General features: G+C 44.3%; 1 protein-coding gene across 1 annotated transcript in view; it reads left to right on the top strand.

Moving 5' to 3' along the window:
- Nucleotides 1-26,969, top strand: part of LOC116980604 (immunoglobulin superfamily member 3-like) — a 35,906-nt gene extending 8,937 nt beyond the window's left edge. Inside the window, exons 2-9 of the mRNA XM_033032996.1 lie at nt 3,820-4,197; nt 6,157-6,564; nt 14,174-14,554; nt 15,916-16,320; nt 16,988-17,389; nt 18,372-18,782; nt 20,339-20,752; nt 26,206-26,969. Coding sequence (XP_032888887.1) covers nt 3,820-4,197; nt 6,157-6,564; nt 14,174-14,554; nt 15,916-16,320; nt 16,988-17,389; nt 18,372-18,782; nt 20,339-20,752; nt 26,206-26,423 — 3,017 coding nt within the window. The 3' untranslated portion in view covers nt 26,424-26,969. The remainder of the gene's footprint in view (nt 1-3,819; nt 4,198-6,156; nt 6,565-14,173; nt 14,555-15,915; nt 16,321-16,987; nt 17,390-18,371; nt 18,783-20,338; nt 20,753-26,205) is intronic.
- The last annotated feature ends 367 nt before the right edge of the window (nt 26,970-27,336 follow it).

Below are 27,336 nucleotides of genomic sequence, written 5' to 3'. Positions count from 1 at the left end.
GCGACAATATATATTAGGAGAAGATGATAGAAATTTTTATCTTAACTTTTAGGAATAGATTGTTTAGTTTCAAGTTTAGTGTGTCAAATGGAGACACAAGGAATTGCAGATGCTGGAATTGTGAATCAAACACAATGTTAGTTCCCAGAGATCCTTTAGCAGTTTGTGTTTTTACCAAAATATCACAATTTGTTTTAGACTCTAGATTTTAGAGATACAGCGGGGAAACAGGCCCTACGGCCCACCGACACAGAGGTTATCGGAGGTTATGGGGAGAAGGCAGGAGAATTGATTGATTATACCTTTAATAATCCTTTACAGGAAATTACAGTGCCACGACAGCTTCAAGACAGACATAACACCACACATTTCCTCAAATAGCTTCCATACTTAACAAGTTAAAATACAAGTTAAAATACAATGAATGAAAAAAAAAAAAAAAAAAGTGCAGTTATTTATGCGCATTATATAACCTTATAGCAGCTGGTATACAAGACTTCCTATGTCTCTCAGTTTTGCACATTGGTGCAATCAGTCTCTGACTGAAGATGCTGCTCTTGATCACCTTCAGGGCATGGAGTGGGTGAGTGGGGTTGGTCATTGTTGAACCCAGTTTGTTCAGAGTTCTGGCCTCTGCCACCTGCTGGGATTAGGAGGGAGAGATAGATCAGCCATGATTGAATGGTGGAGTAGACTTGATGGGCAGATTGGCCTAATTCTATTTCTTGTGACCTTATGACTCGCCGTTGACCAGCGATCACCCTGTGTACTAGCACTACCTTGCACACTAGGGACAATTTACAGCTTACAGAAACCAATTAACCTACAAACCTGCACCTCTTTGGAGGAGGGGTGGGGGAAACCAGAGCACCCGAAGAAAACCCATGTGGTCATGGGGAGAAGGTACAAACTCCGTACAGACAGCACCCATTGTCAGGATTGAACATGATGTCTACCGCTGCGTCACTATGCCGAACATTTTTGGCGGCGTTTTATTTGCTGCTTGTTTTATTTACATATGGACCCGAACTTTCCCTCCTGGAAACAGGGTCTCAAGACACATGGAGGCATCAAATACATGTTACTGATAACCTTTACAAAGTTAAATTGAAGTTTGAACTCTTTAGACTTAAAATCGAGGTCTGTCTGAGTTTGAGGTCAGGTGTCGAGTTTCCCCTATTATTCTGCTGATATCGGGAGGGTTGAGGTCACAAAAGTCTTGCAGCTGAGGTTTAGCACTTGATCAAAATGACATTCGGAAGCCACTTCCCGTTCCACTAACGTATTAGATTATTGAGTATATTACAATGAATAAAGATAATATCAAATTAAGCAAACTTGCATCCATCTCTGCAGCCATCCAATTGCTTATGAGAGTCAGAGACATGCAGCACGGAACAGGCCCTTCAGCCCAACCTGCCCATGCTGACCAATATGACCCATCTAAGCTTGCCCCACATGCCTGCATTTGGCCCATATCTCTCTAAACCTGCAATGTACATACCTAAATATTTTTAAAATGCTAAAAATGGTAAATTGCCCCTAGTGTGTAGGATAATGCTCGTGTATGGGGTGATCGCTGGTTGGCGCAGACTCCGTGTAGGGCTGAAGAGCCTGTTTCCGCGCTGTATCTCTAAACAAAACTAAAGCTGCATCATAATTTCCTGACTCTTATACTCAATGCCTCGACCGCTGAAGGCGAACATACCATATGCCTTCTTTACCAACATCTTTCAATACCCGAGACCAATCCCAAGGTGTTCCTTCACCTAGCATTTAATTAACATAGAAAACATTCAGGAGTGTCACAGGGCATCAGTTTAACTGTGTTGCTGCTTCTCAAATGTGTCTGATGAAGATTGAAGAGAATAATTGAAATAAACTGCTTGGATATTTAACAAGAACACAGCATTAGATACCCATTAGATGGTCACAGTCTGTATCCCACTGGAAATCAAAGTTATTAGGAACATTATCATTATGAGCAGTTTGACTTAATTACCTACCTTTCTCCCGGTTGGCTACTGGGACGTTTGTTGAAGCTCGCTATTCACTTCTGGGCTTTCCAGAGACTCTACTTAATATACCAGTAACTATTACAAAATAGTGGTCTTAAATATTATCTTCATAAGAAACAAGATCAGATTTAGTTCATGTAGACATACAAACCCACTGACTCCCACAACTATCTCGACTACACTTCCTCACACCCTGCTTCCTGCAAAGACTCTATCCCCTACTCCCACTAGCCATATTTTCCCTGCTCCACCCCTTTCCGCCTTCCGCAGAGACTGTTCCCTCCGCAGCTCCCTGGTTAACTCATCCTTTCCCACCCAAACCACCCCCTACCCAGGTACCTTCCCCTGCAACCGCAGAAGATGCAACACCTGTCGCTATACCTCCTCCCTGGACTCTGTCCAGGGACCCCGACAGTCCTTTCAGGTTAGGCAGAGGTTCACTTGCACCTCCTCCAACCTCATCTACTGTATCGGTTGTTCAAGATGTGGACTCTTATACATCGGTGAGACCAAACGCAGACTGGGCGATCGTTTCGCGGAACACCTTCGATCAGCTCGCATGAACCAACCTGATCTCCCGGTTGCTGACACTTTAATTCTCCTTCCCATTCCTGCACAGACCTTTCTGTCCTCGTTCTCCTCCATTGTCAGTGAGGCTAAATGCAAATTGGAGGAACAGCATCTTATATTTCGCTTGGGCAACTTACAGCCCTGTGGTATGAATATTGATTTCTCTCACTTCACGTAGCCCGGCATTCCCTCTCTCTCTATCCCTCCCCCACCCAAGTCGCACTAGCTTCTCATTTTCACCCTACAAACTGCTTACAAGGGTCTGTTTCCTTTATCATCGTCACTTTTTTGCATATCTTTCATTCATTGTTCTTTATCTCTCCACATCGTCTATATATCTCGTTTCCCTTATCCCTAACCAGCCTGAAGAAGGGTCTCGACCTGAAACATCACTCATTCCTTCTCTCCAGAGATGCTGCCTGTCCCGCTGAGTTACTCCAGCTTTTTGTGTCTATCTTAGTTCATGTAGAAGTCTCTTCCCCAGCCAACAAAGGGCTCCACCCTTCCTTGGTCATCTGCTACTGGCCCTGATTTGTTCTGGCCTTTTCCTACCTCCAGTTCCTCCCCCTTTATTTTCAGTCTAATGAAGGGTCTTGACCCGAAACATCACCCAACCTTTTTCTCCAGAGATGCTACCTGACCCGTTGAGTTACTCCAGCATTTTGTGTATTTTAAGGTTTATCTTTGTTGGATTTGCTCAACAATACCACAGCACATGAGGCAAATATTCAGTTGTTAAATAAGCCTTTTTATAATTGATTCCACATTTTTTTGGGATTGTTTTAGAATTCATTGTGTAACAGTGGCGCAGCGGTAGATCTGCTACCTCACAACACTAGAGATCCAGGTTCGATCCTGACCTTGGGTGTTGTCTATGTGTGGAGTTTGCACGTTCTCCCTGAGACCGCATGGGTTTCCTCTGGTTGCTCCGGTTTCCTTCCACATCCTGAAGACGTGCGGGTTTGTAGGTTAATTGGCCGTCTGTAAATTGCCCCTAGTGTGCAGAATAGAACTAGTGCACGGGTGATCACTGGTCGTTGCGGACTCCGTGGGCCTAAGGGCCTGTTTCCACGCTGTACCTCTAAACTAAACTAGTTGTATCTATATGGATTCTGGATAAGTTGTTGGCTTGCTTTTTTAGAATAAAGTTTTGCTTGTGTTGGAATGATTTTGTGAGGGGATCGAGAGAGCATGCAGCTGTAGTTCCTCACCTGTTTATTTCTGGTTACAGAGATGTGTATCGCTCAAAGGCAGGTGATATTACCAGAAGGGCCCCTTTATCGGGCCGAAGGGCGTCACGTCACGATTGAGTGTGAGGTGCGGGGAACACAGCCGTCGCAAGAGCAGAGCTTCGAGTGGTCTGTCACCCTCCCGGAGAAGCCTACGTGGAGCATTCAGATCATCAGCACTCATGATCCTGACTACACGTACGCCATGTACAGTAAAAGAGTGGAGTCTGGGGAGATCTATGTGGAGAGAATCACAAGCAAGTCTGTGCGGCTACACATCACCAACCTGCGGAAGAGCGATGAAGGGGTGTACAAGTGCCAAACTCCCAACATGGAGGAGATATACTGGGGATCTTACAATGAATTCACTAAGTTAACAGGTAGGTTACCTCTACTTTCTGTTCAGCTGTCAGGTCACACAGCGCAGGATGGAATAACGGATAGACCGCATTGGGAGTATTACTCAACAGGTCAGGCAGTACCTGTGGAGAGAAAAACAGACTCAATATTTCAATATTTTCCCCAATCAGAATGTTATCTTCAGGTTTCCAGCATGAAGCAATCTGTAACGTTCTATTACAAAACCTACCAGTATGTCGAATAGCAATATTGTGTAATTCTATTAAATGTTTTAAATCCAACAAGAAGTGCAGATAGATTCTTGTCAGCAGGTATGACTATGTGATTTGTGAGACTGTACTGAGACGGTAGGCATAGGTCACAGAGTTATACAACACAGAAACAGGCCCTTTGGCCCAACTCACACATGCCGACCAAGATGGGACTACATTTGGCCCATATCACTCTCAACCTTTCTTGCCCTTATACATGCCCAAATGTCTTTTAAATATTGTTCTTGTACCTGCCTCAACTACCTCCTTCGGCAGCTTGTTCCATGTACTCACCACCCTCTGTGTGAAAAAGTTGCCCCTCGGGTTCCCATTAAACCTTTCTCCCCTCATCTTAAATCTATGTTCGCTGGTTCTTGATTCCCCTACTCTGGGTAAAAGATTCCCTGTATTCACACTATCTATTTCCCCTCATGATTTTATACACCTTTATAAGACCACCCCTCGTCCTCTTGCACTCCAAGTCCTAACCTACCCAACCTCTCCCTATAACTCAGGCTGCCAAGTCCTGGCAACATTCTCATAAATCTTCTCTGCACTCTTTCCAGGTCAATGACACCTCCTACATCAGGGTGAACGGAAGGAATTAAACACCATATATAATCCATATGCTGCCTCACCAATGTTGTGTGATTAGTTTAGAAATACTGCGTGGAAACAGCCCGTTTGGCCCGCCGAGTCTATGCCAACCAGCGACCACCCATTTGTTCTATGCTATCCCAGTTTTGCATCCACTCCCTACACACTAGGGGCAATTTATTGAAGCCAATTAACCTACAAACCTGCACGTCTTTGGGATGTGTGAGGAAACCAGAGCACCAGGAGGAAACCCACACGTTTACAGGCAGTATGTGCAAACTCCACACAGACATCATCCATGGTCAGGATAAAATCCCTGCCGCTCTTATGCCATTGTGCAACTGTAGCATAACACCCAAACCTCTATACACTTTTTGAAACAGACTAAAGGAGCTAATCTGAGGAAAGCTGAGAATCACGCACATTGGTGTGAGCTGCTTTCTTTTCCTAAAGGGCATTTGTGAAAAGGTTAACGAGACTGGTATACTATTTGAGCTTCAGATTTATTCAAGCGTAGCCTAATTCCTGCGTACCACCTACACACAAGCACTTTCCACTCAGAATCCCAAGAGCAACATTCCTATCCAATTTAGGATTATCATAGATCAAAAATGATAGAAGTAGAATTAGGCCATTCGGCCCATTAAGTCTACTCCGCCATTCAATCATGGCTCATATCTCTCCCTCCTAACCCCATTCTCCTGCCTTCTCCCCATAACCTCTGACACCCATACTAATCAAGAATCTATCTATCTCTGCCTTAAATGTATCCACTTGCTATTACACAATGGCAAGACACCGTATGGCCTATCAGTGTCTTGAGCCAAGAGAAATAAGACGGGGATAATTGGCTTGACGTATGATGAGGGTTTGACGGCACTGGGCCTGCACTCACTGGAGTTTAGAAGGATGAAAGGACGTGTCATTGAAACTTTCCAAATAGTGAAAGGCCTAGAAAGGATAGATGCAGAGGGAAAGATAGATCAGACATGATTGAATGGCGGCGTAGATTTGATGGTCAAATGGCCTAATGACTAATGAACTTATCAGGGAACTACTGAGATCCTGTACGTGCCTTGTATATATGCGGTGTGATGTCTTCAAGTGATTCTAAGACATGTCTTTCTCTAGTTATTCCAGATGCACTGAGTGCAACATTGGTGCCTCAGGTCATCAATAAGGTGGAAGGCGATTCGCTGGAGCTGGTCTGCGAGGTATCCAAACAAACGCTGTACCACACGCATGTGGCCGTCACGTGGTACCTGGAGAAGGGAGGTCAGGAAGTCCAGGTCATCTCTCTAACGCGAGATTTCATCCTGAGCGCAGGAGAGCTGTACAAGCAACGGCAGGAGTCGGGAGACGTGAGATTGGACAAGATGGGTGCCACCTCGTTCAGGCTCACCGTCCACAAGTTACAGAGGTCCGAGCAGGGGCTGTTTCACTGCCAGAGTGTGGAGTGGATGCAAGACCCAGACAAATCCTGGCAGGAGCTGTCTGAAAGGCGGACGCACAATGTCACTGTCAATGTCAGAAGCCTGGGTAAGGAGCAATGGTGGTCCATAAGTGCACAGGTTCTCAGAGGAGAATTAGGCCATACTCTGCCATTCAATCATGGCTGATCTATCGCTTTCTCCTAACCCCATTCTCCTGCCTTCTCCCCATAATCCCTGACACCCTGTAATAATCAGGAATCTGCCAGTCTCCACCTTAAAAATACCCAATGACAGCCTCCACAGCCATCTGTAGCAAAGAATTCTACAGATTCACCACCCTCTGGCTAAAGAAATTCCAGCTCATCTCCTTTCTGAAGCTACGTCCTTTATTCTGAGGCTGTGCCCTGTGGTCCGAGACTCTCCCACTTGTGGAAACATCCTCTCCACACTCACTGTATCCAGACCTTTCACTATTCAGTAAGTTCCAATGAGGTCCCCACCCCCCCATCCTTCTAAACTCCAGCGAGTACAGGTCCAGTGTCGTCAAATGCTCATCATATGCTAACCCAATTATCCTGGGGGGGGGGGCTGCTGCTCCTGGCCCGCGGGGAGCCACCCGGGGTTGGAGGAACGCCAACCAGGGCTGGCCCGCGGAGAAGGAGAGGAGCGGGACCTGGGCCAAGGACTGGAGGTGAGGAGATAGAGTGTGGGGTGGGATAGGGGGGAGATGAGGAAGGGGAGAGGAAGGGGATAGAGGGAGAGGAGGGGGGAGTGGGGAATAGAAGGAGAGGAGGCAGTGGGGGAGGTGAGGAAGGAGAGTGGGGGAGTGGAATAGGGGGGAGGTGAGGAGTGGGGGACCAGGGGAATAGAGGGAGAGCAGGGGGTAGGGAGGGTAGAGTGGTTATAGAGTTAGGGAGGGAGTGACTGCGGGTAGGCGAGAGGGAGGGAGAGGTGAGAGGGGAGGGGGGAGGGGAGGAGGACAGGGGAAAGTAGAGGGAGAGTGAAGGGGAGGGAGAATGGAGGACAATAGGGGTAGGAGGAGGGATGCCCATCAGCTGACCATGCGCAGTTGGGGGCTATGGGTCAGTGGTGGAATTTTGCATTGGGGGACCAGGCCTCCCATGTGACAGGAACCCAAAGGGTCCCACTTGGTCTAGCATATATATTACTGAAACTCTCATCTTGGTTGTATCTATGTCTATGATTCTGTGTGTCTGTCTGTGTGTGTGTGCATGTATGTGATGAGTGTGATCCTGAAATTATGCCAAAGCGGTACACCAATAGCGCTACAATTTTTGGACCACCTTACTCACCATTGTCCTGTGATGTGGCGTGGTGTGGCAAAGTTTCGTTCAGATTGATGTTATATTTTAAAAGTTATTCACATTTTAAACTTTAAAAATTTAACTTTTCACTTAACTTTTCACTGTAAAAAATCAAATTCCACGCTGGCCCTGCCCGTTACAATGTAACAAATTACAGGACACCAAGTCATTGTAACGGGCAGGGGCAGGGGAAGTGGAATTGTTTTTTTTTAAGTTTATAAAGAGGGAGGGTGAAGAGGAGGGGGTGGGAGTGCTGGGGGATGAGGGGAAATGAGCTGCGCCTGTGCAGTTGGGGGCTATGGGTGAGTGGTGGAATATTGCATTGGTGGAACGAGTTGCGCTGGGGTAACGGGTGAGTGGTGGAATATTGCGTTGGTGGAACGGGTTGCGTTGGGGGAACGGGTGAGTGGTGGAATATTGCTTTGGAGGAGCGGGTTGCGTTGGGGGACCAGGCCTCCCGTGTGACAGGGACCCAATGGTTCCCACTTGGTCTAGTATATAATAAATATTTTATATTATATGTATAAAAAGGAAGGTACAGTATCTATATTTAAACACCGATATTATATTATATATATATATATATATTGCAGGTGTTTAAATATGGTATTGATCCAAGTCCACAAATGAAAGTAGCAACAAAAATAGATGGAGTGGTAAAGAAGGCATATTGAGTATAAGAGTTAGGAGGAAGATCAAAAGCCCTTTAACTAGCTTCACAGTTCACATCTATGTATCACTTTTGTGTTCACGCCTGTTTTTATCCCTAGCCTTTGTCTGACAATCTTGCTATCAGGGAACCCCATTGCCTACGATAATCTGTTGCCGGCCATGATTTGTTCTGCTCCCTCTTCTCCCTTCCGTGTTTTGTCCCCCCCCCCCCCAGAGAGGTTGTACAGACTTGGATTGTGAAGACTAATTGCAGCAACCAGAAACAATTGCAATTTAGCTTAATTTAGAGATGCAGCATAGAAACAGGCCCTTCGGCTCACCGAATCCACGCCGACCATCAATCAGCCGTTCATGCCAGTTCTATGTTGTCCCACTTTCTCATCCACTCCCTAAACACTTGGGGAAATTTACAGGGGGCGAATTAACCTACAAACCTTGGAATGTAGTAGAAAACCGGAGTACCTGGAGAAAACCCACGCGATCACAGGGAGAACGTGCAAACTCCACACACAAACAGCACCCGAGGTTGGGATCGAACTTGGATCTCTGACACTCTAGAGGCATTCCAACCACTCAGTTACTTTAATCATTATGTGTTTTTTTCCCTTGCCGACAGTTGACTTTCTCCTTTGGATGGTAACCAGTGAACTGCTGGTAATCTGAATAATTATAGTAGTGACAGGAGATGATAAGGGATAATATAGCATTGGGCAGGTTAATTATGGTGGAGGCAAGTTTAAATGTAGCTTTTCTGTTGAACTTGGAGACAATGACCTTTAATAAAACACAGTGTTATATTAATGGAGTGTGAATCACTGCTATTAAGCCTCAGCAAACGTCAACAGCAAACATCTCCCGGTTGCCAAACATTTTAACTCCATTTCTAATTTCCATACTGAGCTTTCTGTCCTGGGCATCCTCCGCAGTCAGAGTGTGGCCACACTCAAATTAGAGGAACGGCACCTCATATTTTGCTTGGGCAGCTTACAACCCAGCGGTATGAATTATGATTTCTCTTATTTTAAGTAACCCTTGCATTCCCTCTCTTCCCCGTCCCTCCCCCACCCTAGTTCTCCCACCAGTTTCACTGTTCGTATTCCTTCATTATCCCCTCTTTCACCGCCAACAATGGACCATTGTGGGCTCCACCTTTCCTTGATCATCTTGCTGTCCTTAATTTGTTCTTTTCATACCTTTCTGTCTTTTGTTCTTTAACTCCTCATTCCTCCAGTTTCCCTCTCCCCTGACTTTCACCTTAAATCTATATCCTCTAGTTCATGATTCCCCTACCCTGGGCGAAAGACTCTGTGCATCTGTCCTATTTATTCCCCTCATGATTTCAACATACACAGAGGGCGCATACTGACATTATAAAATACTATAATATTTCAAAAGAGCAGAATTAGGCCATTCATAGAAACATAGAAAATAGGTGCAGGAGTAGGCCATTCGGCCCTTCGAGCCTGCACCGCCATTCAATATGATCATGGCTGATCATCCAACTCAGTATCCTGTACCTGCCTTCTCTCCATACCCCCTGATCCCTTTAGCCACAAGGGCCACATCTAACTCCCTCTTAAATATAGCCAATGAACTGGGCTCAACTATCTTCTGCGGGAGAGAATTCCAGAGATTCACCACTCTCTGTGTGAAAAAAGTTTTCCTCATCTCGGTACTAAAAGATTTCCCCCTTATCCTTAAACTGTGACCCCTTGTTCTGGACTTCCCCAACATCGGGAACAATCTTCCTGCATCTAGCCTGTCCAACCCCTTAAGAATTTTGTAAGTTTCTATAAGATCCCCCCCTCAATCTTCTAAATTCTAGCGAGTACAAACCGAGTCTATCCAGTCTTTCTTCATATGAAAGTCCTGACATCCCAGGAATCAGTCTGGTGAACCTTCTCTGTACTCCCTCTATGGCAAGAATGTCTTTCCTCAGATTAGGAGACCAAAACTGTACGCAATACTCCAGGTGTGGTCTCACCAAGACCCTGTACAACTGCAGTAGAACCTCCCTGCTCCTATACTCAAATCCTTTTGCTATGAATGCTAACATACCATTCGCCTTCTTCACTGCCTGCTGCACCTGCATGCCTACTTTTAATGACTGGTGTACCATGACACCCAGGTCTCGTTGCATCTCCCCCTTTCCTAATCGGCCACCATTCAGATAATAATCTACTTTCCTGTTTTTGCCACCAAAGTGGATAACCTCACATTTATCCACATTATACTGCATCTGCCATGCATTTGCCCACTCACCCAGCCTATCCAAGTCACCTTGCAGCCTCCTAGCATCCTCCTCACAGCTAACACTGCCCCCCAGCTTCGTGTCATCCGCAAACTTGGAGATGTTGCATTCAATTCCCTCGTCCAAATCATTAATATATATCGTAAATAGCTGGGGTCCCAGAACTGAGCCTTGCGGTACCCCACTAGTCACTGCCTGCCATTGTGAAAAGGACCCGTTTACTCCTACTCTTTGCTTCCTGTCTGCCAGCCAGTTCTCTATCCACATCAATACTGAACCCCCAATACCGTGTGCTTTAAGTTTGTATACTAATCTCTTATGTGGGACCTTGTCGAAAGCCTTCTGAAAGTCCAGATATAACACATCCACTGGTTCTCCCTTATCCACTCTACTAGTTACATCCTCGAAAAATTCTATAAGATTCGTCAGACATGATTTACCCTTCATAAATCCATGCTGACTTTGTCCAATGATTTCACCACTTTCCAAATGTGCTGCTATCCCATCTTTAATAACTGATTCTAGCAGTTTCCCCACTACCGACGTTAGACTAACTGGTCTGTAATTCCCCGTTTTCTCTCTCCCTCCCTTTTTAAAAAGTGGTGTTACATTAGCTACCCTCCAATCCTCAGGAACTACTTCAGAATCTAAAGAGTTTTGAAAAATTATCACTAATGCATCCACTATTTCTGGGGCTACTTCCTTAAGTACTCTGGGATGCAACTTATCTGGCCCTGGGGATTTATTGGCCTTTAATCCATTCAATTTACCTAACACCACTTCCCGGCTAGCCTGGATTTCACTCAGTTCCTCCACCTCGACCCCCGGTCCCCTGCTATTTCCGGCAGATTATTTATGTCTTCCTTAGTGAAGACAGAACCAAAGTAGTTATTCAATTGGTCTGCCATGTCATTGTTCCCCATGATCAATTCACCCGTTTCTGACCGCAAGGGACCTACATTTGTTTTAACTAATCTTTTTCTCTTCACATATCTATAAAAGCTTTTGCAGTCAGTTTTTATGTTACCTGCTAGTTTTCTTTCATAATCTATTTTCCCTTTCCTAATTAAGCCCTTTGTCCTCCTCTGCTGGTCTCTGAATTTCTCCCAGTCCTCTGGTAGGCTGCTTTTTCTGGCTAATTTGTGCGCTTCATCTTTTGTTTTGATACTACCCCTGATTTCCCTTGTTATCCACGGATGCACTACCTTCCCTGATTTATTTTTTTGTTGTAGTTCATCCATGCAGTCTTTAAATGCCTTCCATTGCATATCCACCGTCAACCCATTAAGAATCAATCGCCAGTCTATCTTGGCCAATTCACGTCTCAAACCCTCAAAGTTACCTTTCTTTAAGTTCAGGACCCTTGTTTCTGAATTAACGATGTCACTCTCCATCCTAATGAAGAACTCAACCATATTATGGTCACTCTTGCCCAATTCATCCCATCAAGTCTACTCTGCCATTCAGTCATGGCTGATCTATCTTTCCCTCTCAACCCCATTCTTCTGCCTTCTCCCCATAACCCCTGATTCCCTTACCAATCAAGAATCTGTCAATCTCTGCTTTAAAATTTTCCATTGGTGGCATTCACAGCCGCCTGTGGCAATGAATTCCTCAGATTCACCACCCACTGACTAAAAAAAATCCTCCTCATCTCCTTTCCAAAGGTACATCCTTTTACTCTGACACTATGGCCTCTGGTTCTAGACTCTCCCACTTATAGAAACATCCTCTCCACATCCACTCTATCCAGGCAATTTCATTCAAAAATAAGTTTTATATCTGCTATATTGGCTCAGTTTGAATAACCACCAATTTCAAGCTGCAGGTGATATTGACATTTTGATAAGAAGAGATTACAGATATTTGCAACATTCAAGATTCAAGATTTAAGAGAGTTTATTGTCATGTGTCCCAGATAGGACAATGAAATTCCCCGGCCACTGACACTCTCCTCCGCCTAGCGGAGTTGGTCCTTACCCTCAATAACTTCACGTTTGACTCCTCACATTTCCTCCAAAAGTACCTTCAATGACATTCTTGCTTTGCTTCAGCACAACAGAACATAGTAAGCATAAATAAATACAGAACAGATCAGTGTGACCATATACTATTGAATACATAAATAATCAGATAAAGTGCAATGGGCTATTAATGTTAACAGTTTTGTTTGAGTTGAGTTTAATAGCCTGATGGCTGTGGGGAAGTAGCCATTCCTGAACCTGGATGTTGCAGATTTCAGGTTCCTGTACCTTCTACCTGAGGAGATGAGTGAGTGTCCAGGATGGTGTGGATCCTTGATGAAACTGTCAGCCTTTTTGAGGCAGTGACTGTGGTAGATCCCCTCGATGGTAGGGAGGTCAGAGCCGATGATGGACTGGGCAGTGTTTACAACTTTTTGCAGTCTTTTCTGCTCCTGGGTGCTCAAGTTGCCGAACCGAGCCACGATGCAACCGGTCAGCATGCTCTCTACTGTGCACCTGTGGAGGTTCGAGAGAGTCCTCCTTGACTTACCGACTCCCCGTAATCTTCTCAGGAAGTAGAGGTGCTGATGTGCTTTCTTTATAATTGCATCAGTGTTTTCGGACCAGGAGAGATCTTCAGAAATGTGCATGCCCAGGAATTTGAAGCTCTTGACCCTCTCCACCATCGACCTGTTGATATAAACGGGACTATGGGTCCCCATCCTATCCCTTCCAAAGTCCACAATTAGTTCCTTGGTTTTGCTGGTGTTGAGGGCCAGGTTATTGTGCTGGCACCATTTGGTCAAGCGGTTGATCTCACTTCTATACTCTGACTCATCTCCATCAGTGATATGTCCCACAACAGTGGTGTCGTCAGTGAACTTGAAGATGGAGTTCGCACTATGACCGGCTACGCAGACATGAATATAGAGTGAGTTCAGCAGGCTTGAGCATGCAGCCTTGAGGTGCTCCCGTGCTGATTGTTATCGCGGCTGACACATTTCCACCAATACAGACAGACTGTGGTCTGTGAATGAGGAAGTCGAGGATCCAATTGCAGAGGGATGCGCAGAGACCCAGTTCTGAGAGTTTGGTAACCAGCTTGGAGGGGATGATTGTATTAAAGGCCGAGCTGTAGTCGATAAATAACAGCCTGACATATGAGTTTTTGTTGTCCAAGTGGTCCAGAGCGGAGTGGAGGGCCAGCGAGATTGCATCCACCGTTGATCTGTTGTGGCGCTAAGCGAACTCCAGGTTTTTGTCAAGGTAGGAGTTGATTTGCGCCATGATCAACCTCTCAAAGCATTTCATCACCACCGACGTTAGTGCCACTGGTCGATAGTCATTGAGGCACGTCATCTTGCTCTTCTTGGGCACCGATATAATTGATGCCCTTTTAAAACACATTATTACTAAACTAACATTTAAACTAAACTAAAATAAAACTAAACTAAACCTCCTAGCTAAACACAACACACTAACTTGCGCTTGCTTTATTTGCAGGTAAGGAGTTTCGTTCTCTTATTAAAGCCAAGGAAGTGAATATTAATGTTGGAGGCTCACTGGAGATTACCTGCATGGTGGAAGCTCAGAATCCTGCAGAGCGATTCTTCACGGTGGTCTGGTTCCTGAACAATGATGAGATAGTCCGTATGGAACCCAATGCAGTCCTGTCCTTCCACGGTGAATACGGAGCGAGGGAGAATTTGGGAAAGTTGGCTGTCAGGAAGAAAGACGACAAGGAATACTTTCTGAAACTGTACCAGATTAAAATGGAGGACGGTGGGAGATATCACTGCCAGGTGGAGGAGAGTGAGAAAGTTACAATGGGAGCGTTCTCATCCAACAGGTCCGAGGAGATTGCAATCACTGTGCAAAGGCCACGTAAGGAACACAGACTTGAACAGCTTTCTTATTTTTGTCATGATTAAGATAAAGTAACAGGAAAAATATTGCAATTTGGTCGTGTTTTTGATACAGCAATTGATAACGTTTTGCAGTGTTTACAATGCAGTAATAGAGTAGTGTTTATGATATTGTAATAGATAAGATACCTTTGTAGTTTATGTTACAGTAATAGATAAAATACATTTTGTAGTATTTACAATACAGTAAAAGATAAAATAGTATATTTTTAGTCTTTACGATTAATCGATGAAGTTAATGCATTATTAGTGCTTATAATATAGCAATAGATTAAATTGTGCATTCTTAGTGTGTATGATACATTGATAGATAAAATAGTACATTTTGATTGTAAGAAGATCTCGGCTCAGCCACAATATTGAAAAGGGTGGATGAAGCATTAATCTTGGGCAATAACAACCAGATTAGATTTGTGCACTCCACGATATTGCAATCGCAGCTGATGCATGGATGAAGTGGAGGTGGGACTGGACTGAAAAAGCTTTGGAATTGGATTCAATTCATTCCTAGCCCAGTTAGGAGTAACTTTATGTCTTTTTTGGCCTGGAATCCAGAATCTGTAGTTCCTTGTATCAAGAGTAAAATAGAGTTGGCTTATAAGTAGGATAGATGCATGATATTGTATCGTTGGTAAGGCAAGTTCAGTCTGAAGAAATGTCCCAACCCTATCCATGTTCTCCAGAGATGCTGCGTTGATTTACTCCAGTGTTTTGTTTTCACCACAAAGCATTATTATTATTTGTCATTATGTTATCTAACATTATCAATTCAAAAGATAAATACAAATTCTGGAGTAACTCAGAGGGTCAGGCAGCATCTCTGGAGTAAAGGAATAGATGATGTTTTGGATCGAGACCCTTCTTCAGATGGAATAGTGAAAGGCCTGGATAGAGTAGATGTGGAGAGGATGTTTCCACTATGGGGAGAGTCTAGGACCAGAGGCCATAGCCTCAGAATAAAAATACGTACCTTTAGAAAGGAGATGAGGAGGAATTTCTTTAGTCAGAGGATGGTGAATCTGTGGAATTCATTGCGACAGAAGACTGTGGAGGCCAGGTCAATTAATATTTTTAAGGTGGAGATTGACAGGTTCTTGATTAGTAAGGGTGTCGAGGGTTATGGGGAGAAGGTAGGAGAATTGGGTTGAGAGGGAAAGATAGATTAGTCGTTATTGAATGGCGGAGGAGACTTATTGGACCAAATGGCCTAATTCTACTCCTCCAACTTGTAAACATGATTTAAATCTTGCTTTTCCTCTACCAAGTATACATTGCATCATAGACTGCCGACATTAACACCAACTCACCCTTGCTTCACAGAGGCCGACCTTAAGGTGGAGATCAGCATTAATGCGACGAACATTTTGGAAGGGGATGTTCTTCAGTTTGCCTGCAACGTTCGTTCGGGGGCCACAGTGCCTGGGCAGCTTTCTGTTATTTGGCAGTTCATGGACAAACACAAGGTGAAGAGCGATATCATTGAGATGCAGCAGAATGGTGTCCAAGTCACTGCTCCGCCCTACCAAGAGCGGGTTGGTCACGGAGAAGTCCGGATGGCCAGAGTGGGGTCCGATACTTTTACGTTGGGCATTTATGATGCCAGGATTTCAGATGAAGGAATGTACTCTTGCAAAGTGATGGAATGGACAGCGATGCCCAACCAAAACTGGAAACTAATCGGAGATTATGTCAGCAGTGATAAGGCAGTGACGATTAAATCTCTGGGTGAGCATTTCAACATCGAGTGTCTGTGATACTTTGTTTTGATGCAAGGGATTTACCGCCTAGAGGCACAGTCAGAGTCATTCAGCACGGAAATAGATCCAACTCGCCCACGCTGACCAAGATGTCCCATCTACACTAGTCCGTGTGGCCCATATCCTTCCAAGCATTTCCTATCCATGTACCCATCCAAGTATCGCTTATATTCAATGATCACTGATACATTATTGTCACGTGTACCTAGGTACAGTCAAATGCTTTGTTTTGCACACTTTTCTGGTACCAACAAAGTTACAAAAGTTCACCGAACGGTCCTATCTTCTTATAGTACCTGCCTCAACTACCTCCTCTGGCAGCTAATTCCATATACCCACCGCCCTATGTCTGGAAAAATGTTGTCCCGTAGGTTTAGTTTAGAGATGCAGCGTGGAAACAGACCCTTCGGTCGACTGATTCCATGCTGACCATCAATCACTGTCCCCAATCAGTTCTATGTTATCCCACTTTCCCACTAGTTCTATGTAATCCCACTTTCTCATCCATACCCTACACACAAGGGGAAATTTACAGAGGGCCAATTAAACTACACACCGGAAGACTTTGGGATGTGGGAGCACCGGGAGGAAACGCATTTAGATGAATTTCTCTCTTTTTAAACATTTGTTGACAGAAAGCATCTTTAAAGTCATTGCCATAACCCGCACGCCAACTGCAAGATACTACGGTACATTTGAACTGCAGTGCTTCATCCAGCCGCTAATCATCAATCACCTCCCAATTGACGTGACGTGGAAATTTCAGCCGGCTAATTCGGACGAGAGCTTCCACCTCGTGACTTTCAGCCATGACACTGCGATCGAGTGGGGAGACAAGGCAGTGAGCTTCAAAGGGAAAATGATAGTCGCTAAAACAGCGTCCAACACGGTCCGCTTGCGTGTGTCCAGGGTCAGCAGCCTGGAAGCTGGCAAGTTTCTGTGTGACGCAGTATTGTGGAAAAGACAACGGCCGGATCAATGGGTCAGGGTAGTCAGCGTGACGTCAAACATCCTGCAGGTGGTGGTTCAGGCCCCAGGTAAGGCAATCATCCCTCCTCTTCTTTACATTGTCCCAGCTTGGCTTCCTCTTTTTACTACAAGGAAGAAATATAGGACGTTTAAAATTTTAGTTACTTAGTTTAGTTTGTTGTCACGTGTACCGAGGTACAGTGAAAAGCTTTTTTGTTGTGCGTTATCCATTCAGCGTTATCCATTCAGCGGATTACAATCAAGCCTTCCGCAGTGTACAGATACAGGATCAAAGGTATAACGTTTAGTGCAAGATAATGCTTAGTCCAGTTAATAGACACAAAATGCTGGAGTAACTCAACGGTTTAGGCCGCATCTCTGGAGAAAAGGAATAGGTGACGCTTTGGGTCAGAACCCTTCCGCAGAATGAGGGTGTCTTTGGAAGGGTTCCAACTCGAAATGTCACCTATTGCTTTTCTCCACAGATGCTGCCCGACCCGCTGAGTCACTCCAGCATTTAGTGTCTATTGAAGTCCAGTAAAGTTCGATTAAAGATGGTCCGAGGGTCTCCAGTGAGGTAGGTGGGAAGTCAGGACCGCTTGCCCGATAATTCAGTTGAATAGTAGATCAAAACACACAGTGCTGGAGTAACTCCGTGGGTCAGGCAGCATCTGTGGACGGAATGGTTTGGCTACATTTTAGGTCGGGAACCTTCTTCACAGTTGCTAATATTCAAAATATGAACAATCCTGACTGAAGAAAATTCGAAGTAAAACCTAACTGACTGTTGTAAATGAATTAAAACATGAATATATTAATTAAGATGAAGTTAAAAATCACTTAATGCAAGGATGGGGAAGGAAACTGGAGTACCCGGAGGAAACCCATGCAGAACGTGCAAACTCCATACAGACAGCACCCTAGGTCAGGTTTGAACGTGGGTCTCTGGTACTGTGAGGCAGCAGCTCTACCAGCTGCGCCACTATGCTTAAATGGTACAAAGAAATATAATAACGCTTTTTTTTAATGTTTTCTCTTCTACTTCTGCAGTAAGCCGTTTGCAGCTCGCACAAGGGAACACAACTATATGGAAAAGGGTTAGCGACGTCATTGAACTCGATTGTAAAATCTTTGCTCAAACCCAGAATGATTCCCAGTTCTCAGTCTCATGGCTCTTCATAAAGCCACAAGGGCAGAAGGAGGTAACTCTTCTGAACATCGATCGCAACAACATCATTCGATACAACGAGGAATTGCGAGCCAGCGATCGGGAGGGGACGAAGATGCGGGTTGAGAAGACTTTGCGTGATCTTTACAAACTAATTATAGGGAAAGCTGAAGTGACCGATCAAGGGAATTACTGTTGTGCGGTCACAGAATGGCTATTAGACCCCAACAATGTTTGGTATGAAGTGGGCAAAGCCGTGTCGGCAGTGACCACCGTACAAGTGCATACACCAGGTAAACAAATCTCACAAACGCCTCTTGACTGGAACCAATGCCACTGATTTAAGTGACGGTTTAGGTGATTATTTACATCTCAAGTTCAAGTGAGTTTATTGTCATGTGTCCCTGTATAGGACAATTAAATTCTTGCTTTGCTTCAGCACACAGAACATAGTAGGCATTTACTACAGAACAGATAAGTGTGTCCATATACCATGATATAAATATATACACACATGAATAAATAAACTGATAAAGTGCAAATAACAGATAATGGGTTATTAATAATCAGAGTTTTGTCCGAGCCAGGTTTAATAGCCTGATGGCTGTGGGGAAGTAGCTATTCCTGAACCTGATTGTTGCAGTCTTCAGGCTCCTGTACCTTCTACCTGAAGGTAGCAGGGAGATGATCTCCATTGTCTTTTGTTTTTTTACCTTGTTTGGGATGTGTTTATTTTTGTGTGGGACTAAAGATGGAAATTAGCCACTGGCTACAATCTTGCATATTACATGCAAATGTTTTATTAATATGCACTGTCCTTAATAAAATCAAATCAAATCAAATCAAGTTCTCCAAAAGTGTCAAAGTGCTGGGGTACTCGGTGGGTCAGGCAGCATCTCTGGACGACATGATTTTGGTGATGCTTCACATATTCCTTTTCTCCAGAGATGCTGACCTGATGAGTAACTCCAGCGCTCTGTGTCTCTGTTCATTGTAAACCAGCATTTGCAGTTCCATCCTACACCACTAATTTAGATTTAAGTTTTGGTTTAGGTTTATTGTTATTGTTTGGTGCAGTGAGGTACAGTGAACAAATTTGTCAAGCATGCCATCCTAACAGATCAGATATACCACACGTAGATAGAGGCAGCACAGTGGCGCAGCGGGTGATTTGATGCTTTACAGCGCCAGAGACCCGGGTTTGATCATGACTAAGGGTGCTGTGTGTATGGAGTTTGTACATTCTCCCTGTGACCATGTGGGTTTTCTCCGGGTGCTCCAGTTTTCTCCCATGCTCCAAAGACGTCCAAGTTTGTAGGTTAATTGGCTTTGGTAAATTGTAAAATTGACCCTAGTGTGTAGGATAGTGCCAGTGTACAGGGTGATCACTCGTCGATGGGCAGAAGGGCCTTCGACCAGGCTGTATCTCTAAAGTCTAAATATACAGTCATTTCAAAAAGACACAAAGTGCTGGAGTAATTCAGCGGTTCAGGCAACATCTCTGGAGAAAATGGTTGGGCGATGTTTCAGGTCGAGACTGAAGAAGGGTCCCGACCTGAAACATCCCCTATCCATTTTATGGAAATGCTACCTGACTCACTAAGTTCATAACTTCATTTGTCATAGGAGCAGAGTTAGGCCATTTGGCCCATCGAGCCTGCTCTGCCATTCAATTTTGGCTGATCTATCTTTCCCTCTCATACCGATTCTCCTGCCTTCTCCCCAGCACTCCCCACTTACTCCAACATTTTGTTTCTATCTTTGGCCTGCCAGCATCTGCAGTTCCTTTTTATTGCATTTAGACTAAATTAAGTGCCACTGTTGACCCTGTCTTCCGTCGGTTCTGCAGATGCCAATCTACAAGTCGTTGACACGGACAGGCTTGAGTCACTCAAGGAGGATGCGGCCTTTGAACTCGAGTGCGTTATCAACAACCAAACGCAGGCAAGCTCTCAGTTCTCCGTGACGTGGTTCTTCCAAAGCAAGGGGCAGCCCAAGGCATCTCGGAGAGAGCTGCTCCGTACAGATCGCAACAACATCCAGCGTTACCGTGGGAACCTCACGGCCGATTCCCACAAGTCGACACTGCAAAGTGTGAAGGTTTCCAGCAATAACTATAAGCTGATCATGAGCAGCGTGGCGCCAGGTGATAGTGGCGTCTACTATTGCAGAGTGGAGGAATGGGTCACAAACGGCCAGAATCAATGGGCTCTTCAAGGAAGCATTGAATCCGGAAGAACAACCCTTCGTGTCCAGCCTTCAGGTAATGCCAGCAACCATTTTACCCAGGTGGCCAAGCGGTAGAGTTGCTGCCTCACAGCGCCAGAGACCCAGGTTCGATCCTGACTACGGGTGCTGTCTGTACGGAGTTTTACATTCTCCCTGTAACTGTGTGGGTTTTCTGCGGGTGCTCCGGTTTCCTCTCACGTCCCAGAGGGGAGGCTGGCTGGACTATGGTGCCTTCCTCACCTTGGTGCCACTGTGTTATGTTGTGTCGTGGACTTTCAGTGTTTGTGCTTTTTTTTAAATTCTATTTTATTTTTAATATGTTTTATTATTTATTATTATTTATTTATTTTTATTTTTATTTTTATGATACTGCCTGTAAGGGAAATTCATTTCGTTGTCTCTAACTGAGACAATGACAATACATTTGAATACAATACAATACAATACAATACAAAAAAGTACAGGTTTGTAGCTTAATTGACTTGGGTAAAAATTGGACATTGTCCCTAGTGTGTGTCGGATAGTATTAGTGTACAGGGTGCGGACTCGGTGTGCGGAAGGGCCTGTTTCCACCTTGTATCTCTGAAGTAATTCGACCTATTTTATTATTCTCCTTCTTTGACAACATGACCTGCTTCGAGCCATAAAAACAGGCAATTCTGCCCATCTTGCCCTTGCTGACCAAGATGACCCATCTACACTATTCCCACCTGTTTGCTTTTGGCCCATATAACATCTTTAATAACATGATAATGTCTTTAATAAGCTTTAGAGTATTATCTAAATATATAATTATCCTGAAGGTATACATAGAATGAATGAAAGCTTTATTGGAATAATTAAATTCTCCAAATTCAAAAACCTGTGACGTATATAAAGAAAAAAGAAAATTACTCACAGAATGATAGGGCACACAAATGAGCCATTCGACCCAACCTAGTCAATGGTGGAAGGTACACTAAAATGCTGGAAAAACTCAGCGGGTGCAGCAGCATCTATGGAGCGAAGGAAATAGGCGACGTTTCGGGCCGAAACCCTTCTTCAGTCAATGGTGGATGTGCAGTGCTGGAGTTACACAGCAAGTCAGGCAGCATCTCTGGAAAACATGGATAGGTGACATTGGTCCCGACCCAAAACATCACCTATCCATGTTCTCCAGAAATGCTGCTGGACTTGCTGAGTTACTCCAGCACCTTATGTCCTTTTGTGGAAACCAACATCTGCAGTTCCTTGTTTCAACAGTGAATGGTGGAATTTATTTTCCAGTCGCAACTCTTCCACCTTTTCCTAATATGATTATATTATGTGTTCTAAATGTGGACTAACTAAGTTTCGTAATAAAACTTACTTTGATTAAACCTCAAGTTATGTTTTGAAAAACTTCTCCACTTTTATCTCTTTAGAAATGAACACACAATCTTAGTTCACTTTTATTATGGCATTAGTGAGGTTATGATCTGAATATTAGTTCTGTAAAATCTCTGCGTTCCTCGAATTCATTTAAATTCCACAAATAATATGTTGAGTTTTGAGTTTCGTTTTGTTTATTATCATGTGTATCAAGGTACAGTGAAAAGCTTTTGTTGTGTGCTAACTAGTGTTAACACATCATATATTGGAGCGCTGGAGGATGAGAAGTGATCTTACAAAGGTGTATATAATCATAAGGGGAATGGATAGGGTGAATGCTTTAACCCAGAATATGGGAATCAAGAATCAAGAACCAAGGGACAGAAGTTTAAGGTGAGAAAGGAAAGATTTAATAGGATCCTGAGGGGCAACTTTTTCAACACAGTGGGTGGTGGGTGTCTGGTACGGGCTGCTAGAGGAGGTAGTTGAGGCAGGTACTATAACAACATTTAAAAGTTATTTAAATGGGTACATGGATGGGAAATTAGTAAGAGATTAAGAGATTAGTTTACAAACTTAAAGCACACGGCATTGGGGGTTCAGTATTGATGTGGATAGAGAACTGGCTGGCAAACAGGAAGCAAAGAGTAGGAGTAAACGGGTCCTTTTCACAATGGCAGGCAGTGACTAGTGGGGTACCGCAAGGCTCAGTGCTGGGACCCCAGCTATTTACAATATATATTAATGATCTGGATGAGGGAATTGAAGGCAATATCTGCAAGTTTGCGGATGACACTAAGCTGGGGGGCAGTGTTAGCTGTGAGGAGGATGCTAGGAGACTGCAAGGTGACTTGGATAGGCTGGGTGAGTGGGCAAATGTTTGGCAGATGCAGTATAATGTGGATAAATGTGAGGTTATCCATTTTGGTGGCAAAAACAGGAAAGCAGACTATTATCTAAATGGTGGCCGACTAGGAAAAGGGGAGATGCAGCGAGACCTGGGTGTCATGGTACACCAGTCATTGAAAGTGGGCATGCAGGTGCAGCAGGCAGTGAAGAAAGCGAATGGTATGTTAGCTTTCATAGCAAAAGGATTTGAGTATAGGAGCAGGGAGGTTCTACTGCAGTTGTACAGGGTCTTGGTGAGACCACACCTGGAGTATTGCGTACAGTTTTGGTCTCCAAATCTGAGGAAGGACATTATTGCCATAGAGGGAGTGCAGAGAAGGTTCACCAGACTGATTCCTGGGATGTCAGGACTGTCTTATGAAGAAAGACTGGATAGACTTGGTTTATACTCTCTAGAATTTAGAAGATTGAGAGGGGATCTTATAGAAACTTACAAGTTAAAGTGTCTGCAACCTTGAGTATATTGATGGATAGTTGTTGATAAATGTAGGAACAGGAACTGCAGATGCTGGTTTACAAAAGAGACACAAAGTGCTGGAGTAACTCAGTGGGTTAGGTCAGTGGTTCCCAACCTTTTTTAGCTCATGGCCGCCTTGGGATCTTTTAATTTTTCTGTGGCCTCCCCGACATTATTAGCGGAAAAAAAGTACTTCAATATTATAATACCTTCCATAAATATATCAGTGTCTATTAATTGCACATATATTCTCTTTTATTCTATTCCACAAACATCAAAAATATTTCAACTACATAGATTTAAATTTATTAGAACTGAAATTTAGGAGGCAACAGGGTGGTAGCTCTGTGGCCCCCTTCATTGAACCTGTGGCCCCCTAAATCACCAATTTTTTCTGTGGCCCCCCTGAAATTTGCCATGGCCCCTTTGGGGCCATATGGCCCCAGGTTGGGAATCACTGGGTTAGGCAACATCTCTGGAGGATATGGATCGGTGATGTTTCTGGTCAGGACCCTTCCTCAAGTGTCCTCCAGAGATGCTGCCTGACCCGCTGAGTCACTCCAGCACTTTGAGTCTTTTCGTGATTACTCTAGGGTTTTTTAACTGGTTTTCCTCATTTATTTGCACACTCAATTTACATCGTGCTGGTTTAGTTTGTATTACTGATGGAGCCATGCTGCTGCTATTTTATTCAGTGGATGTTAATACTGAAGTACTTTCCACATTGAAGTTGCCTCAGGACACTAGACACATGAGCCAAGACCAAATCATTGGCTTCTGGGCACGCAAATCTAATTACTTCTTTTATAATCTCCATTCAAATGAACAGAATTATTCAGAGCTCTTTATTGCTTCCAATGATTCATTCAACAGAGGCTACCTACTGCTTGAATCATCTTGCTAATCCCTACTTTATTCAGTAAGACTTTGGAGGTACAGCACGGAAACAGGCCCTTCGGCTCAACGAGTCTGCACCGACCACCAATCATCCCGTACACTAGCACTACCCCGACACAATTTACAATTTTACTGAAGCCAATTAACCTGTAATTCTTTGGAGAGTTGGAGGTAACCAGAGCACCCGGAGAAAATCCACGTGGTCACAGGGAGCATGTACAAACTGCGTACAGACAGCACCCATAGTCAGGTTCGAACCAGGGTCTCTGGCGCTGTAAGGCAGCAGCTCTACCGCTGCTTCATTTGTAAAGAGATAACTGGACGGGAGTACATGTTGAGGGACTCACTGAAGCTCGGTGCAGCCAACGCCAAGGCTCTGTGGGGGAGGACACCACCCTAGGATCCTTCCACTGCTGGACAATGAGGGGGCAGAGTCTGGTGGGACACCCCTCAAACGGGAAGGGATATCACCCCAGAGGACCACATGAGTGGCAAGGATATCTTGTTTAATGATAGCTGCAACACAGCTGACAGTACAGTGGTGCAGCGGGTAAAGCCACTACCTCACAGCGCCAGAGACCTGGGTTCGATCCTGACCTCGGGTGCCATCTTCCATGTGGAGTTTGCACGTTCTCCCTGTGACTGCCTGGGTTTGCTCTGGGTGCTCCCACATCGTAAAGACGTAGTGGGTTAATTGGCCCTCTGTAAATTGCCACTGGTGTGTAGGGAGTGGATTGGAAAATGGGATAACATAGACCTAATGTAAATGGGTGATAAAAGGATCATTGTGGCCTTGGTGGGCCAAAGGGCCTGTTCCCATGCTGTATATCTGAAACTGCTGTATCACACTATTATAGTAATGGAGTCATACAGCATGCAAACGGGTTCTTCAGCCCAACTTGCCCAAGCTGACCAATGTCACATTTACACTAGTTCCACCTGAATGCATTTGGCTCATATCCCTCTAAACCTATCCTATCCATGTACCTATTCAAATATTTGTTGAAATGTTGTGACAGTACCTGCCTCAACTACCTCCTCTGGCAGCTTGTTCCATACACCCACCATCCTCTGTGTGAAAAAGATGGCTTCAGGTTCCTATTGAATCTTGTTTAAGAAGGAACTGCAGATGCTGGAAAATCGAAGGTACACAAAAATGCTGGAGAAACTCAGCGGGTGCAGCAGCATCTATGGAGCAAAGGAAATAGGCAACGTTTCGGGCTGAAACCCTTCTTCAGACGGAAGGGTCCGAAGAAGGGTTTCGGCCCGAAACGTTGCCTATTTCCTATTGAATCTTTACCTTCTCACCTTAAACCAATGTCCTCTGGTTCTTTCTTCTGATTAAATGTGTAGACACTGAGAATGAATGAAGACTTTTTGCACAGTTTTTGTTTTGTATTTTTTTAAATTTTGAATGATGTTTATGTTTGAATAACAAGACCATGGGTACTCAAAAACAGAATATATTTTAGATGGTAGGATTTGAAGAGAAACTCTCTTGAGCACTTCCTCCAAATGCAATTGTGTGAAGCTTTCTTTAGATGCAGTCCTGGCCGTAGAACTTCTTCATTCTTTGACGTGATGTTTGTATTGTGGTTAAATCGAAGAAGTGAAAATCTCCCTCCTGATATAGTTCTGGTAGTTCTGGTAGTCTATTGGCACTTCACAGTCTTTTAAATAACTATACCCTGGGTATAACCAAACTAAACCTCAATCCTTAGTACAACCCAGGCAGTTGGTAGCTTGGATTGCAGTTTAGTTGGAGTTTGTAGTGTTTGATATCCCTGATAGTTGGGAAGAAACTTTTGATATGCAGTTCATTGCTTCAAAGAACATTACCACTGCTAACATGATTTTCTTCTCTTTATTTCCAGCTGTTACACTCCACACCAAAGCCTGTGCCTCTCCATCACTCTTCTACTTCCTATTTGTCTACCCATTCATCATCATCATAGCTCTCCTCGCCCTCGTTGTCTACTTTTACCTGAACCCGAAAAAGCCGCAGAAATCTTCTCAAGTAAATAATTTTTGGGCACCGATTGAACCCGTCAATGACGATCTGAAAAATGAAGAGGATACAAGTGTGATATGACGCACTGGGTGAATGGTCTTTGTGCCACTCTGTTGTGGACGAAGTGTGTCATTAAATGACGGCCAAATTATATGTTGCTCGGGAGAAGTTCACACAAGTGCCCAACAAAATCCGCAACTGAAGCTACCCACTCAACTTAAATGTCGGTTGTCTTCATTTAAAGTTGGCATTCACAACTCTTGCCAAATGAGGATTGTTTAAATTGTTTAAATGAATCTTCACTGGTTGAAAGTTCATCTTCGTTCCAAAGCTGAAGAAGAGTCAGAAACTGAAGAAAGATCTCGACAGGAAATGTTGCCTATTCATTTTCCTCCACACATGCTGCCTGACCTGCTGAGTTCCTCCAGCGCTTTGTGTGTTGCTCAAGACTCCAGCATCTGCAGTTCTTTGTGTCTACCCTTCTAATTCATTCCCTTCCCGTATTTTATCTGTATAATTTGTCCCGTGTAATTTTAATTGTGCATTTTTAGACACAAACTAAACCAGTCTGAAGAAGGGACTTCGCCTATCCATGTTCTCCAGAGATAGCAAAACGTAGAAAAATAGGTGCAAGAGTAGGCCATTCGGCCCTTCAAGCCAGCACCGCTATTCAATATGATCATGTCTAATCATCTAAAATCAATACCCTGTTCCAGTTTTTTCCCCATATCCCTTGATTCCTTCAGCCCTAAGAGCTGAATCTAACTCCCTCTCTCTTGAAAGATGCTGCCTGACCCGCTGAGTTCCTCCAGCACTTTGTGTTTTAATCAATATTCCTGCATCTGCGGTTCCTTGTATCGCCGTTGTGGTTTGGCATATCGCCACTGTGCTGAGGCCAGGCGCCAACTCTTGGACAGCTACCAGGCCATCATCTACCTGGCACAAATACCAGGCCATCATCTCCAAGACCCTTAAGGGGCCGCAGATGGGTCCC

The sequence above is a fragment of the Amblyraja radiata genome, chromosome 14 (genome assembly GCF_010909765.2).
Source record: "Amblyraja radiata isolate CabotCenter1 chromosome 14, sAmbRad1.1.pri, whole genome shotgun sequence".
In the NCBI taxonomy this organism is placed as follows: domain Eukaryota; kingdom Metazoa; phylum Chordata; class Chondrichthyes; order Rajiformes; family Rajidae; genus Amblyraja; species Amblyraja radiata.
This window is presented reverse-complemented; position numbering and strand designations above follow the sequence as displayed.